At 40.6% G+C, this 17927-nt stretch overlaps 1 protein-coding gene across 2 annotated transcripts in view; it reads left to right on the top strand.

Moving 5' to 3' along the window:
* The window catches only part of TSHR (thyroid stimulating hormone receptor), a 165621-nt gene extending 153216 nt beyond the window's left edge, over nt 1–12405 (top strand). For both annotated transcript variants that reach the window (XM_059182626.1, XM_059182625.1), the window contains 2 exons: nt 8527–8715; nt 10340–12405. In XM_059182626.1, the coding sequence (XP_059038609.1) occupies nt 8527–8715; nt 10340–11753 (1603 nt within the window). In that variant the 3' untranslated portion in view covers nt 11754–12405. The remainder of the gene's footprint in view (nt 1–8526; nt 8716–10339) is intronic.
* Nucleotides 12406–17927: the final 5522 nt, after the last annotated feature.

The following is a 17927-nucleotide window of genomic DNA, read 5'->3' as shown; positions in this document are numbered from 1 at the left end:
CTGTTTTGTTTACTTCTATGGCCCTAGCTCCTAGCAACATAGACCAATACATAGAAAGCAATCAGTAAGTATTTTTTTTAAATGCATATCATGTTTTTAAATTCTTATAACCAATCAAGTCACTCTCTTAAATGTATAACTTTTAAGCCCTTAAGTTATTTCTGAGTCAGTATTAATAAATTACTTAAACTGCCTTTTAAGCAGTAAATTAATCTTTCTGTTTTAGATGCATATCATCTACCAATTTGCCACTGTGACTACACATCTTTAATAGGTCAGCTTCTGCCTATCGATCTTTAGCGAAAAAACCCACATGTGTTAGAAGCAAACAAAAGAAATCTCCAATTGCTGCTGAAAAACACTGGCAAGCTAAGTAGTGCTTATTTCATTGCAATTGAATTCATCAAAGGTTCATCTTAAATAATAATGACAAGACATCTCACAAAAATGGAAATTGTGTTTGGGGATGTTAGGGTACATAACTGCTTGTGGAGCAATTTGTTTTTTCTATGACATCAAATATCAATTGGCTCTTTTTTGTTTTCCTGGCATCATTCAAACTCAGTGATCTTCTTGCCCTGTGTATAACCCGGCAAATCTCACCCTCTCCAAATTCACGTCCTGTTACTTTCATTAGACACTTAACTTGAGATGGTTCCCATGACTTAGACAATTAGGCTTCCAACTGTCTGCCAGGCTGAGCTCAGCTGCATTCTGTTTTGTGACTAAATACTTGCTAGAGACAAATTCTCAGGAAGCTCAGTGCCCATCATTTGATGAGCCCTTTGTGAAAAGTGCTTGAATCACTATGAGAGAGGGCAGCCCTCCAGCTTGAGGTTTCCTTCCATGTGGCCGCCCTCACAAATCATTTCGGATCCCTTTATTGCTGATACCACTTTCCATATTCTCTGACTCTGAACACAAAGTTCTTAATGCTACGACATTTTGCAAGTTTTCTTTTAGAAAAAAGGGTACACTATTAATACATTCTGGATTCAAAGTGGGCAGATAAAAATTGGGGTGAATGAGGAAAGATACAGCTTGAAAGAACTTAAAGTGATCCCTGCCTGGTTGAGTTTGGGGCTTTCATCAGACCAAGACTCTTTCTCTCCTTCAACTTGGGGGATGCGAAACTGTCTCGTTGTCTAGTTGTCTGGCTGACTCAGCCTCAGCGAGTATTTGTTCTAAGCTCTTATGCAGATATACATGCTAAATGGAGTCATGGTGAAGAGTGATACATCGAACCTAAGCTTTTATTTCCCCTCCCTCATAAGAAAAGATAAGAAAAGATGGGACAGAATTTTTAATATACATAAATCCATAAGGACAGAGAGGACAGACGAGGATACATGGGTGGTCTGGTGAGCTACAGAATTCTGGAAGGAAAAAGGCAGAGAGAAGGAAGACGATGTAAGAGTAGCAGCCCCTGGAAGCGTGTATCGGGAGGGAGCTGCCTTGCCCAGCAAAACATCTGAAGAGCATGGGACAGAGAGGTGATGGGTGTGGCCTGGCAAGAATGAGACATGGGGCTAAAGAGAGAGGATTTATTGAAGATTTACATCTGGAAATGTTACCCCACTGCCTCGTTCATGCAAAGTGCCAGCAGCCAAGAGTACCTCCCTTCTAAGCTAGAGACTTCAAGTCGTTACTCTGAAGAAGTTGAGAAACTCTAAAACAAAAGAGACCTCCATATTCTGGCATTTTACAGTCCAACAGCATAATGGCCAGCTGCCCCACAGAATTGCCCTAAAGCAGAGTCTGCCAGTGGACAACATCCCAATCAGATTTTTAGTCTCGTTCTTAAGCACAAGCACGCAACCTAGGATCACCAGCAAAAGAACGCTTATGAGTGAAAGACTGAGACCAAGAAAGATAAGCGGAGTGGAAATGGGTCTGGAGGAGCCATACACATTTCAGAGAACAGAAGAGAACTTTTAACAAGGCCACCAACAGAAGAGAACTTTTAACAAGGCCACCATCTGAGATAAATCTGAGAAGACATTTTTCACAGTAAAAATGACAATAATAACAACAGATATTTATTGAGAACATACTGTCAGCTATTGTTGAACAAACCCAAGACAAAGAAACTGATACACAAAAGGGCTCAGTGACTGATAGTAAGTGCAGAAGCCAGGAGTCAAACCCAGAGAGTCGGAATTTAAAAGCATTTTTAAACATTATGTGTCCTTCCTCACATATACTATAAAAAAGGATGAGAAGGGGTGCCTGGGTGGAGCAGTCGGTTAAGTGTCTGGGTCTTGGGTTCCGGGCAGGTCCTGATCTCAGGGTCATGAGATCGAGGCCCTCGTCGGACTCTGAGTTCGGCACCGAGTCTGAGATTCTCTCTCTCCCTCTACCCCTTCCCCAGCTCACAAGCATGCGCTCTCTCTCTCAAATAAATAAATCTTAAAAAAAAAAAAAAAAAAGGAAAGGAAAACATGAAAGTTCTTCTTAAAATGTATCTATGCATTTGACAATTATGTATTCAGAACCTTCTGTCTTTCAAGCACCAGTCTAGGTGCCAAAATATGGCAGTGAAGAGAACAGGCAGAGTCCCAGCTTTCCTCAAACTAAAACTAAAAAATTCAAATCCAGGCACAGAAAGGCAATACTGCATGATCTCACTTATATGCATAATCTACAACAGCTGAGCTCATCATGAGAGAGTAGATTGGTGGTTACCAGGTTTGAGGGATGGGGCAATAGAGAGATACTGATCAAAGGGTGCAAAGTTTCGGTTATGCAGGATGAATAATAAAGTCTGAGGATCTAAGGTACAGCATGGTGACTACAGTTAATAATACTATTTTGTATATCTGAAATTGCTAAGAGAGTAGATCTTCAATGTTCTCGATCATAAGGAAAAAAAATTATGTGAGGTGACAGGTATTTTCATTAGTTTTCATTGTGGTAATCATGTCAAAATGTAGACATCTATCAAACACCACATTGAGCACCATAAATCTATACAATTTTTATTTGTCAGTTATACTTTGATAAAGCTGGAAACAAAAATTTTCAGTTAATTTTTTTTTAATTCAGTAGAAGAGATAGAAGGTACAGTCAAGGAATTCTACCATTAGACTCAAAACAAGTAATAGGGAAGGGGCACCTGGCTGACTCAATAGAGCATGTGACCCTTGATCTCAGGTTGTGACTTTGAGCCCCACATTGGGTATAAAAACTACTTAAGGGGCACATGGGTGGCTCAGTGGGTTAAAGCCTCAGGCTTCGGCTCAGGTCATGATCCCAGGGTCCTGGGATCGAGCCCCACATCTGGCTCTCTGCTCCACAGGGAGCCTGCTTCCTTCTCTCTCTCTCTGCCTACCTGCGATCGCTCTCTGTCAAATAAATAAATAAAATCTTAAAAAAAAAAAACTACTTCAAAATAAAATAGTAAGAAATAACAGGAAAAATTACAAACAAAAAATGGAGAGAAATCTGATGAGTATAGGAAGTTTCTTTTTCACTTACTAGGAATTATAGAGAGGGAACAAAGAACATGAGAGGAGTAAGTTATTCGGGAAAGAACACCAAAAATTCTCCTAAAGCCAAAGAGCATATCCATCCAGACTAATGGTTTCACCCCCACGCCCAGGAGCCAGCACAGTAAGTGCAAAAAGATCCACACCAAAGCATACCTTCATGAAATCTCACACTAGGAACAAAGAGAGTGCCATGTAATCAGTTCACAAAATAGACATGTGCCAAATCATCATGTTGCACGTTGCAAACCTACATGTGTTATACATCAATTATATCTCAGGAAACCTTGAAATTAGAGAGAGAGTGAGAGCGAGAAAGAGAGAGAGAGCCATAAAAGCTTCCAGTGAATAAAAACAAGTCGAAGATCAAAAATCGTATCAGTCTTAGGAAAAGGTACAATGAGTGCTAGAATTTGGTAAAGCCTTTAGAATTCTGGACAAAAACTATTTGCCACCCCAAATTTTATAGCCAGGTAAGGTATCAACAGAATCTAAAGGTAGAAAAAGTCATCTTCAGACATGCGACGATGCAGAAAGTATCTCCCTCATATGTAGCCTTTCTAAGAATTTACTCAAAAATGTGCTCCAGTGAAATGGAAAAAATCAAGAACATTACACAAGATTCAGGAAGACATTCCCACTGGGGACAAAGAATACTCTTCTAAGAAGCTTGACATACATTGTGTAGACATTGGAGGAACCATGGTTTCAAGCTGGAAAGCTATGCAATGAGATCCAAGTTTTAGAAAGAACTTCTGTCCGAAGTCTGAAGGTGAGTTCTAAGACCAATCAGGAAGTTTTTGTGCAGCTTAGGTGAAATGTAATTCAGACCTAAATTAAGGTAGTAGTAAGGAGAACTGTGAGACTGTGGACAGTTACAGACATAAAAATAGCTAAGCTAACATCTATCAGATTAGAGGGTATAGTTCAAATGCATCTTACTGTAGACATTCATGGCACAACTATAGGGCAAGGGCAAGAGAGACTCCATGAGAATACAAGTCCCAGAAGATGGTGGAGAGAAAATAGGACTTAACACCAGTAGGCTTGGAGGAAAGAATCACTCCATTTGGGATTTTTTGCGTGGAGAGGCAGCACTACAACCATTCTCAAGTGTAAAGGAACTCCTACCTTCCTTTCTGATAGCAGCCAGATTTTCTGATTAAAACTGTAGATCTTGGGGCACCTGGGTGGCTCAGTGGGTTAAGCCTCGGCCTTCGGCTCAGGTCATAATCTTGGGGTCCTGGGATGGTGCTCCACATCAGGCTCCCTGCTCAGCAGGGTGACTGCTTCCTCCGCCCTCTCTCTGCCTGCCTCTCTGCCTACTTGTGATCTCTGTCAAATAAATAAATAAAATATTTTAAAATAAAATAAAATAAAATTGTAGATCTCTGCAAGAGAAGTTAAATCCCAAAAAGGAGGGGAAATTACCAAAGTAGCATGAGTGGAGCAGCCAGCATCTGGAAAGAGCAGCAGCTCAGGAGCACTTTAGGTTAACAGCAGACCTAATGGATTAGAGCTACATCAAGTGTCTCACGCCAGCAGGGAGTGAGATGGCTCCAGATTGATTCCAGTTGGGGCTGTAAGTGGCTTTATGCCCTTGAGATGATCTTGGAGATGTAGGCAAGGGCCAGATCTTCAGGACATTAAAGGACATGGTAGGAAGAGTAAATGTTATTCATGGTACATTGGGAAGTCATTCAAAGGTTTTCAGCAGGAGGGAGACCTTATTCATCCCCTATGCTATGTCTGACTACTCTGACTGCTGTGTGGAGGGTACACTGGAAGAGAAGAAGGGTAGTCAAGAAAGCTATTGCACCAAGAGATGATGGGAGCTTGGACTGGAGCTGCAATTACATGAATTTGGGATTTAGGGGAAGAGAGGTGGTGTGTGTGTGTGTGTGTGTGTGTGTGTGTGTTTTCTTCCTAGATTAAATGGAGGAGGTTGGGTGGGGATGGAAGATTAAAAGCTAAGTTTGGGATGGACCTGTTAAGTTGGAGTTGCCTATGAGGCATACAGGACAAGACGTCAAATAAGCTGTATTTGCCGGGTTCCTTGCTTCTGACTTGGGCTAAGAAAACTCTAGATTGGGTAAGAAAAGAATTGACATTCATTGAATACTTACTATCTGCCAAGTTCTCATTATGTTACTGGTGTCTCTATCATAAGTTTTACACACATTTTCCAACACTGCTTTTCTCCATGCCCGTCTAAGCCATCTCCCAATTCAGCTCCACTGGGACCCAACTGGAGGCCACCTGTGATACGTTTGTTACAGACACTCAGACAAACCATGGAATTAGTTCCTCCCTTCCAGAGTCCTAACGAGTCCCTGGAGGATTGTTGTACCTGGATCTGTGTTCAGAAAAGACTCCAGAGACCTGACGAGAATGGGTAGAGAAAGTTCCTAGGACACTAACCGCAAACTCCAGCTCCAAATTACAGTTATGGCTCCCCCCTTGGTTTGCTGAATCTTTTTGGATCTAACATGCCTCCTTTTCTTCATCTCAGTTATAATAACCACCTGCTTCATAAAAATGTTCTGAGAATTGTAGTGAGATTCTAAATTACCTAGAGAGCATCTTAATGTAGACTCCCGGGCCCCACCATCAGAGATTATAATCCACGTGGTTTTGGATGTGGCTCAGGAGTCTGTATTGCAGGTTATTCTGATGCTGGTCCAGGCACCACAAGAAACACTGATTTGCAGAGTGGTAAATTCCCAGCTTTCACCAAATATCTGCCTCAGTGCTGTCTATCTCCACCACATCGATCACTATTGCCCTTTTAAAATAAGGCCCCAAATTCTTTGACACTCCTCCCATTGTGAGATGGGTTATATGTTCCCTGCCTTTAAATCTACCAGTTCTCTTGGAACTCCCCAGATGCTTCTTCTCAAAACGCCCCCTTCTCAGAACTTGACTGCCATAATATGAGATGCCCAAGCCATGGAGAAGCCACATTAACAGTCCCAACTGAGCTGAGCTTTGAGTCATCTCAGCTCTGGCCCAGACACACAAGCGAAGGAGTCTGCGGATAGTATCAGCCCTAGTCACTGATTTGCCCTAGGCTTCAAGTCTTCTGGGCCGAGCCCCAGACATCACGGAGCAGAGACAAGCCGTCCTTGCCACGCCCTGATCTAATTCTGGACAAATTCAAATTCCTGACAAAAGCTATGCTAATAATAAAAAGATTGTTGTTTGATGTCACTTAGTTTTGGGGTGTTTTGCCACTTAGTAACTGGGATGGTTCCTAAAGTGTTTTTTCAAGAAATGTCTATTAAAATGCAAACACAGTACTTGGAAGGATAAACTCTTTCAGATGAAGACACGCAATCAGTGTGTGCAACAGACAGCAAAGCATTTTGAGCTCATTTTGAGCCAAGAGATGCTCTCTTGTTTCACTGACATGAAAGCATTCTTGGATAAAGACACGTAAGTTGCTTTCAGAAAGCTAAAGGCAGAAAGATGGCAACCCTTCGAAGACAGCAGAGCTAAAAGAGAAAATGCTGAGTCAAAAGGACAGTTCAAGCAGGAAACCAACATCTAGCTTCATTTACTTCCCAGTTGCATTTATGGCTGGCTCCAAAATCCCTCAGCTCTCAGCAACTACACCAAAGTTGTTCATTTATGCCAATTTTCCAAATGTACTTATGAGTACAGAATAGCAAAAGAATTCCCTGAGAATCACAAGTCTATAGTAAGAATGGGCTTAATATGAGAACTTCATGCTGATAAAAAATGACTAGCAAATTCTAGCAGCCTTGAACCCCGAGAATGTAAATCCCAGCTAAATCAAATTACGATATGGAGGAAGAAGCTGTAACTCTTGGAATGTTCTTGCTAATAAGATACTACTAATTATACTAAACATTTTAAAATGTAATTATTAAAAAACTGTAAAGTGGGGCAACCGGGTAGCTCAGTCAGTTAAGCGTCAGACTCGATTTCAGCTCAGGTCACAATGTCAGGGTCGTGAGACAGAGGCCCACATTGTCATTGGGCTCCATGCTCAGCAGGGGGTCAGCTTCTTCTCCTCTCCCTCTCCCCCTCCCACCTCTCTAAAATAAATTATCTTTTAAGAAATGTAAAACATTATAAAATACATAAAATATAAGATTATTTAGTGAATATTTTAATTGATAAAATATAAAATGAGAGAGGCTAGGTTAACTATTCATGATTATTCAAGCTATTATTCAGTGCAAGTAAAAATGATGGAGCAAATAATAAAAATTATTTTTTAAAATGATGGAGCAAGACCTATAACCTGTATTTTTGGGGACTAAGAACAGGAAATACCACACTGCAATGTGAATTAATTTTACTTTAGTAACTAACACTAATGTCTGTGCCCCCAGCTTCACCACCCTTCCCATTGTTTTTGGAAGTAACTTGAATCTCAATTCTCAGATTAATAACCTAAATAAACTCAGATTGTTAATATAAATATTGGAGTTTTCTTTCCATGAAATACATTTACAGCCTTCTAAAGAAACTCTGGGGAGTTTGTTCTCAGTCATGAATTCACCATGTAACTGGTATGATTCCAAGTTCATTAGACTTCCATGATGCTTGTTTTGGTCCGTATCAGTGAGCAGCTTATTAATCCTAAATCCCTAGTCCCCAAAGAGACTGAGAACAATTCAGGCCCCTCTAAGCCTGTTCAAATTTATTTCTCTTGTGTCTGGAGACCCTTTAGTAGTTACATGATGTAATTTTCTGGAGTAAAATTGTTATCTGTCTCTGATTCCAAGAGCTTGCATTTATTGCAATGAGTAAAACAGTATGTCTGCTAAACTATTATTTGTACTGAACCATACTGGAATCCCAAGGAATAAAAATGGGGAGTCCATTGTAACATAGGAACGTGGAAGTCAAATATTCCCCCTTAGACCAGTGGCAGTATCTAAAGAACTGAGTCTATGTTCAAGAGCAGAAAGGAGCAAGCCCCTATCAAGCTCAGGCCCACTTGACCTTCTGGTCACGAAGTAGAAGGCTCTGGCCGCTCACCACCTCTGTGTTCTCTCCTTCCCAGGGACGTCTCTTACACCAGCGTCGCTGCCCTGCCATCCAAAGGCCTGGAGAACCTGAAGGAACTGATCGCAAGAAACACGTGGACTCTAAAGAAGCTTCCACTTTCCTTGAGTGTCCTTCACCTTACACGGGCTGACCTTTCGTATCCAAGCCACTGCTGTGCTTTTAAGAATCAGAAGAAAATCAGAGGGTAAATGGCAGGTGTCTGGAAAAAGTGACAAGAGGTCTCGGTGGAAGTTGAAGTAATTTCTGGGTTTGGGGAAAGTTCGTGGTTTAAAAGCCAGGCAGAAAGAACTGAAGCATCCATAAGAAACATAAACTCCATAGGACACAATGTCCCTGTAGACTTAAAGTGACTGCAGATGAGAAGTAAGACCAAGGTCACTGCATCATAGCAGGGAGCGGTAGGGATCTTGTAGAATCTTGTAGAGATTATACAACATGATTCCTACTCTCCAGGTTCAACACATATTAGGTCCTCAACACATACTAGATGCCACAACTATGAGGACAAACTTAGAAACACAAGCAATTAAGACTTCGATAATGTCACAGCTTTCTGGATGCCTGTGTGTGGGCTTTGGACTCAGATGGCTTTGTACCCAAGCTCTGCCACTTTCTAGTTGTGTTATTCCAGCCTCCTTACTTAAATTCCCCGGCCCTCTGTGAAGGGCAATTGTAATGCTATCATTCACAGAGGTTTTGAGAAGATTAAATGAGAAACTGAACAGAAAACACCTACTGCAATGACCTGGAATGTGTTAAATTCTCAATAAATATCAGCTGCTTTAAGAGTTATTTTATTATCAGACTGCCTGCAAGCTGCAAAGGAGGGACAGCCTTCTCTCCATGCTTTCTCTGTATCTTGTCTTCATGTACACTTTGCCTCTACTTTATTCCCCCCTTGCATCTCATGTAATCCTGTTGTCCTAACACCACCTTCATTTCTCATGTATTCACTTCTTCTCCACGTCTATACAATATCTACTGGCTGACTTTCTGACTCATTTTTGCACCAGAAATAAACTGAGACCTAGTTGTCCGGGCAGAAGCAAAAGGGAAAATTCAATGGCTCTGCAAAGAAGGCCAGTATGGGTGTGACACCTGCAGAAAGACAGAAGCAGGATACAGGGGGGTGATAGGAGCCATCGAGGAGGCTTGATACTGACACCATGTGGCCCTGGCAAAGAAAGGACAAGGGATGGGTAGGAGGTCTAGAGAGGACCTCAAGGTCAGGGCCCAGATTTCTCATTAGCCTCCAAAAAGGTTGGAATATGCAGTCCATGGGGCATTTGAACCAGAGCACAACAGATAAATCAATACTTCAGCAGCTGAAGCAAGTTAAAGAATCCCTTGTGATGTCAGTATGGGGGACTAGGGAAAAACTAAATCTCACTTCCATGAGCATGTCTACATCCTAGCGTACATTTATTCATGTTTGATAAATATTTACTAAGCACTTACTATGTGCTTGGCACTGTCCTATCCCATAGCAATGAATAGGTTGCCCTCTTGCATTTTGTTCACATTCTAGTAGGGGAAGCATACAGGAAGATACCAGATATTACTATAAAAGAAATAAACATAAGGTAGGACAATTTATTTAGAGAGATCAGGGAAGACCTCTCTAAGAAAGGGACACTTGAGTGGGGTGAGGTGGGTAATAGGAAATGATGTAGGAGAAACAGGTCTGACTAGATCATGTAGAATCTTGTCAGATCATGGAGATCTCAGGAAGTCCACATATTATACTAAGTGTTGTGGGGACCATTAGGGGCTTTCAGCAAGCAGTGACTTATTTCTGTGCCTTGCAGAATCCTTGAGTCCTTAATGTGTAATGAGAGCAGTATTCGGAGCTTGCGTCAGAGAAAATCTGTGAATGCTTTGAATGGCCCCTTTGACCAGGAGTATGAAGAGTATTTGGGTGACAGCCATGCCGGATACAAGGACAACTCTAAGTTCCAGGATACCCACAGCAACTCTCATTATTATGTCTTCCTTGAAGAACAAGAAGATGAGATCCTCGGTTTTGGCCAGGAGCTAAAAAATCCACAGGAAGAGACCCTACAGGCCTTTGATAGCCATTATGACTACACTGTATGTGGGGGCAATGAAGACATGGTGTGTACCCCCAAGTCAGATGAGTTCAACCCCTGCGAAGACATAATGGGCTATAAGTTCCTGAGAATCGTGGTGTGGTTTGTGAGTCTCCTGGCTCTCCTGGGCAATGTCTTTGTCCTGATAGTCCTCCTCACCAGCCACTACAAACTCACTGTCCCACGCTTTCTCATGTGCAACTTGGCCTTTGCAGATTTCTGCATGGGGATGTATCTGCTCCTCATCGCCTCTGTAGACCTCTACACTCATTCTGAGTACTACAACCACGCCATCGACTGGCAGACAGGCCCTGGATGTAACACAGCTGGCTTCTTCACTGTCTTTGCCAGTGAATTGTCAGTGTATACACTGACAGTCATCACCCTGGAGCGCTGGTATGCCATTACCTTTGCCATGCGCCTGGACCGGAAGATCCGCCTCAGGCATGCGTATGCCATCATGGTTGGGGGCTGGGTTTGCTGCTTCCTGCTCGCCCTGCTCCCTTTGGTGGGAATAAGCAGCTATGCCAAAGTCAGCATCTGTCTGCCCATGGATACTGAGACACCTCTTTCCCTGGCATATATTATCCTTGTTCTGATGCTCAACATAGTTGCATTTATCATTGTCTGCTCCTGTTACGTGAAGATCTACATCACAGTCCGAAATCCCCAGTACAACCCGGGGGACAAAGACACCAAAATTGCCAAAAGGATGGCTGTGTTGATCTTCACTGACTTCATGTGCATGGCCCCAATATCATTCTATGCTTTGTCGGCACTGGTGAACAAGCCTCTCATCACAGTTACCAACTCCAAAATCTTGCTGGTTCTCTTCTATCCACTTAACTCTTGTGCCAATCCATTTCTCTATGCTATTTTCACAAAGGCCTTCCAGAGGGATGTATTTATCCTGCTCAGCAAGTTTGGTATCTGTAAACGTCAGGCCCAGGCATACCGGGGCCAGAGGGTTTCTCCAAAGAACAGTACCGGCATTCAGGTCCAAAAGGTTACCCGGGACATGAGGCAAAGTCTCCCTAACATGCAGGATGACTACGAACTGCTTGAAAACTCCCATCTAAACCCAAATAAGCAGGGTCAAATCCCAAAAGAGTATAACCAAACAGTTTTATAAGCTAACCCTACCCTAGTTGCAGTGGTAGGGGGATTTCTAAAAGGCTGGTTTCTTGAACATGTATTCCAAACCCATTACATACACCAGACAGCTGGCCTAACGCTTGTGCAGGTGATGTTTCATGGGGAGAAAGTTCATCTCTGGAGAGAGGATAGCATTACCAACTAATCATTACCTCCCAGAAGGAAAAGATACTACCAGCACGTCTGAATCCCAGTTGATATCAAAATAACTGATACTTTCTAGAAGGCTTGCTTGATGCTAACTGCAGTGACAACATTGTATAAGATGCTCAATAGATATCAGCTGAAGCAGATCAACACTGAGCTTCTCACCTGTAGACAGTATTTCATACTAAAGATTCAGTAAATGGCAAATGCTATTAACTTAGTTGGTGAACACAAGATAAAATTGGCCCCATGTTGGCTTGGTCTACCTTCATGTTCCTGGATACAACCAAAGACAATGTGAATTCCTCGAAACTGAGAAGTCCAACAGGATACACACATGGAGTAGCTGATATGAGGTGAAGGAGGGGAAAGGCTTAGCTTTGCGTTGTTTTTTCAAACTCTGAAACTATTAATCATCTCTTCACAAGGATCTACCTGATGTGACCCAACTATTATGTGTTTCCCGAAAAAAAAAAAAAAAAAAAAAAAAAAAAAAAAAAAAAAAAAAACCTGGCAAGATTTCAGCTCATGTGGCTGAGCAAACTAAGAATTGTTCTTCTTGGCTAGTCTCATGGCATAAAAGATGTGAACTCTAAAAATATTTCTAAGTAGCTGCAAGTGGGAATTATGAACAGAGCACACTAAATCACCCACTGATTAATAAAGCAGGCTGGATACAAGGTAACTGTTGGCCCTTGGGCAAATCACAGGGCCACTTCTAAGTCTAGAAATGAAAGAGCTTGATGGCCTCTTCCAGGTTTAAAACTCAACATATATCCCTTGCCCTTAAAACGTGTTTCCATGACCAAAAAGAAAAGTGCTAAGAAAGAAGAATCTGTTTTTCCTATCTTGTATGACTGCCATCTTTTTCTCTTTAGAGTTTAGACATATGACCCAGGAAATTTCTTCTTTGTTTATTTTTTGGTTATGATGTCTGATCATACTGGGCTGGATCTGAATCATTCACTAAATTATTAGATCTACACAGCTATAATTATTAGGCCAAAAAGAGATTGGTATTCATATAATAGAATAAAAGTGGTTTTACAAATTTTTACTCTACAGAGTTACTATATCACTGTTCAGATTAACTTGAAAACATTGAACTTGTCTTCAGGGATTGGTTTCTTTACTTACTTGTTTCCAACCCACAATATGCACTAAAGCTATCAAATACTCAAAGCAACACTAAAGCTATCAAGAGAAGTTTCTTCTCTCTGAAACTGCTAGCTCTTTCTAACCTCTTGATCATTGGGCATAATCTCTATTCCCCAACAGTGCTCCCTTACTTAAAATGGTTAGGAACAATCTTCATCCATAGATGTACTTTCCAGATTATCTGTCAAAACAGCCCCTTAATTTCCTCCCAAACAGAGATGGCATTTGCTTTACAGCTTTTGTTGTTTTAAGTCTGTAGAGTAGGCTTAGTGAGCCCACTGGGCCCCCAGAGATGGTTCCCTGACTCACCTAGGATATCCCCATAGCAATACCCATTTCTGATTATCACTGAGACTTGGACGTCTTCGTAGAAATATTATGCACACTTGAAATCATGACATATCCACCATTCATCCATCCATTCACTTGTGACTAATGAAACTAAACAGTTGTGTTATTTTTTGGCATGTGTTTCTCACCTGTGACATTTTGAAATAGTACACCCTGATAAATAATGTGTTTTATCTTGAGTAGTTGAAATAACACTTTGGAAACAGTCCTAGAAAAGTAAGTTCAACACCATTATTACTAAAATTTGCATTCACAACGTGAAATAAATTTTCTTCCTATGAAATGATTGTGCTGAGTCCTATAGTAATGCTTTCACAATTTGTGAGCTTCTTTTAGGGTCCCCATTATCTGTGTTACAACTCAAGACAAGAAGAAAACAATTGGTAAATTTGGTATTGAATTCATATTAATAAATAAATTGTTGACTAATGGTAACTTAAGTATAAAATTGCATCTTGATTATGAAAGGTCTTTATGTGAAAAACTTACTCATGATGAATTGAATTATGATTCACTGACAGGCAGTGATGGCTAAGAGAAAAACAGATTAGTATTGACATTGGGAATTTAAATAGAGCTCTAATGAAAATAACAAATCTATGCTACTTGGTCAGAGTTTAGTTTATCCAGCAGCATTCAACTATCTGAAGATAGACCAAAATCACTAATGATAAATGGCCTTAAACCAATCACAGAGATGTCACGAAATTCACGCCCTAAGTTTATACATGTTGCCCAAAGGAGTGTCTCTCAAAACACCCTCAAAGTTTATTAATTCTTGCTTGTTGGATAATCTACTTTTTATATCAGAAAGAGCCAATTAGAAGAAAAGAGTATAATTCAGAGCAGCACCATGAGAGTGTCAATAAGGCAAAAATGAGGACCATAAATGAAAACTATAATCACAAGAATTCAAACCAGTAACAGTTTAAGAAGAAATATTCTTAACTGCTTAGAGTTTGGGGGTGGGAAGGGGAATGTATTATAACACAACAGAGTGATTCTTATCCTGAATATTAAGGGGTCAAGAAAATGCAATGGGTAGCAATGCATCCTGTTTTAAAAGAGGAGTGAGCTGAGTCCTGGCACCTACCAACCTTCTTCTTTCAAATTCTACTGAAATAACAGTGAAAAAGCATAAAATAGGACCAAGCCAAAATATACTGTGAACAGGACGAGTGATACCTACTCTCTGGTGGCTTTCTGGAAGAGGGAGAGTCCATGGCCTGGAGTTGATGGATAATAGTGGAAAAGGCTGCAGCTGGAACACAGTGACTGGATAAGGCAGCTGTGGAGAGATGTGTTCTTCCCTCCAGAGTCCCAGAGAGACCCCAAAGCCTGAAATCACATGGCTGAGGGGCTAACTCAGATGAATTGGAAATCTGTCTCACATGGCCACCGCATCGCCTCTCACTACATCAGTTAAAACAACTGACACATTCAGTGTTTGCCCCAGGCTGAAATCAAGAAAGTGATCTTAAAGGAAATAAGTGATCAGTGCAGATGGGGCCAAGCTCCTGGTCTGGGGCGGGGTCAGACCCAGCCCTCTTGCCTACCTCTGCCTTTGCATCAGAAAACAAAGCCTGGATGTTGACACAGGCATCACCATCAGCTCCCCAGTCAGGGAAAGGCATGTTGGGGAAAATATATGTATGCCATTAGCCCCATATTAGTCATCCTAACTTTCATTCAAAAATATAAGTGAACCACAAGAATTACCAGACACTTGAGAAAAATGAACTGTACATCAGTAGCAAACACAAGAAGATCAAATTGAATAGGACATGTCTCTCCCTCTCCCCCTTCCTCCATGCTCTCTCTCTCTCTAAAATAAATAAATATATCTTTTAAGAAAAAGAAATGAAAAGAAATAGAGGTCTGTCTCTAAGGCTATAACCTTAGAAAGTTTTTCTAAGGTTATAAAGGCAACCAATTGAAAAAGTTAAAATTAATACTAGCAAAAATTTTTTTAAACCTGGGAGTTAGCAGATAGCTTGTCAACTTATTTCTTATTCTTCATTATATTCAGCGAAAAGATATATTGTCTAAATATCTATACCCTTAAAAAAAAGTATTTAAGTGTGTAACAGAATTATGAAAGTAAACACTAGAAGAATTAAAATGAAAAATTGAGCATAAGTGGTTTTCTCTGAAGATTGAGCCTAGGGATTGAGTGGTGTTATACACCAAATTGCGTCTACTATCCTAACCCCCAGTGTTTCTGTATTTGGATACGGGCCTTTCTGGAGGTAATTAAGATTAAATGATGTCATAAGGGTGGGACCGAGTCCTTATGAGAAGAGGAAGCGCCACCAGAGATCTCCTTCATTCTCATGTACTCACAGAGAAAAGGTCACAGAAAGTCACAAAGGTCCACAGCCAGAGAGTGGCCATTGAGGAGAGCCTACCCCAGAAACTAAATCTGCAGGCACTTCATTCTTGGACTTCTAGATTCAGAACTTTGAGAAAGTAATTTCTGTTATTTGGGCCACCAGTGCTGTACTGTTACAGCAGCCCGAGCAGACTAATACAGATGGGAAATTTTCAGTTGGTACTCTTCTGCACTGCTGATTTTTTTTTAATCATATACATACTTTTTTAAGACAGTGGAATGCAAATTATTATAATAGTATTATGCTTTAAGATAATTTACATTAAAAATGTGACATTTTTAAAAAGGCACAGAATGGTCAATTTTATCAGATATTTGAGTTAATATGTCTTTAGAATGATCAGAGAGGGAGTCAGATATCACAGTGAAAGTGACTTGAACAATAATCTAGCTATTACAAAATATACATTTTTAGGATGTGATAAATCCAAGCCAGTGAGTCTTAAAGTGCCTATTTGGTAGCTATATCTGGCAAACTAAACACTAAAAAAAGTAAAACCCCTTTATAATTTATTCTATTGGATGGCCTCATCATATTAAACCAGAATTTTCATTTCCTATAAATGCATCGCTGTTTAAGTTACGGCGGGAAAACTAAACAGCTAATTGTTATCCATCATATGAATTTAGTAGGTAAAAAGTAAAGCTTTAAACAAAGTACGGTAATCAAGATAGTGTAAACAACTTGGATTCTATCACTCATGTAGTATAATTTGGGGATCTATTTGGGGAATATTTTGGAATATTTAGGAATACTGTCTTCATTTACTGAAATATTTTAGGTGGAGGGGATTAGGAAGTTGATGGCAACTGCTGTTTGACGGCACACAATAAAAAAGTTTAATTGTATGTCAGTCATGCGCCTCTCGGTCTTAAATGACAACATGGATTCTTGTAGCCCATTTGGGGGTAGTAGAGTCACAGCTCACTATGGAAATAGCTCAGGCATATGGAAACCATGTAATGATGTATTCATAATTCACCATAATGGGATTTAAACAAAGGATTCTAATCATTAGGAAATTTACAATCGAAAACAGCATTACAGATCTGCCCCTCAGGCAGAAAATATTTTGACAAAAGCCTATTTATAACATTCCCATGACTCCATTTTCTTTCACCGCATCTGAATCTGAAGGACTAACCCCAGAGAGAGTTGCAAAAAAGTCTGAAAGAGTTTCTAGGAGGCTTTTCAAGTTTCCCAGCAAGGGCCATATTAAGTAGATGAGGTAAAAGTTTGAGAAAAACAAAACCATATCATCCCTGTTTCTTTTTAGCAAGTTCCAGGTTTAAATTTTATTATATTCCACATCAGCTCTCTGGACATTGTGTGAAAGAGGCTTCTGGTATGAGAGTGGACAAACTTAGGTATCGTCAGACTAGACTTGTAGATCTGTGGGAATACGGGTCTCCTAGCATTTGTTCCTAATAACAAATAGGACCACTTCACTCTATATGCTCTCAGATATTTCTCTGATTTCTCCAAGTGTTCCTTAAGCATTCTGACAGAAAAAGAACTAGGGAAAGTATAATAGCTTCACCAAATGTTGGAGAAATGAGATACCCGCCCAACTAATGCCATGGTCCAGATGAAAAAGGAGCTGCCTGACATCATACCTGTTTTTATCATCTGTGGGCCAACTCTGGAGAAAGGGAAAAAGTGAGCACACACCTCTGGCAGTCTCAGGTCTTCCCAGACATCCAAGCTGAGCCACTAGTGGGAGCAATAACTGAAGAAAGTTGAAGTATTTTCTTCTGTTTCTTTATCTGACCAGCCAAGCTATATGGTCCTGGTGAGTTCTCTCTAAACCCACTCGCCCTGCAGCCACACTCTATCTACTATCTGGAAGACCTTCAACCTACACCAACTCTTTCATCTATCCTGGTCCCAATACCCTCTCTCCAACCATTCATTCTATTCTATCCTTGAGATCTAAGAATACCATTTCTAGAATACCTACGCCATGATTAAAAGGGGGGAAGGGGCCCCTGATGGTTGATATGCCATCTGGGATACATTCAGAAACTTTTCAAAAGTCATCATAAACTGGTAATGGCAACAGTACAGAGCATAGGAGTAGAAATGGCTGAATGATTCAGAGT

The sequence above is a fragment of the Mustela lutreola genome, chromosome 7 (genome assembly GCF_030435805.1).
Source record: "Mustela lutreola isolate mMusLut2 chromosome 7, mMusLut2.pri, whole genome shotgun sequence".
NCBI lineage: Eukaryota > Metazoa > Chordata > Mammalia > Carnivora > Mustelidae > Mustela > Mustela lutreola.
The sequence above is the reverse complement of the archived record's forward strand: the minus strand, read 5'-3'. Positions and strand labels throughout refer to the sequence as shown.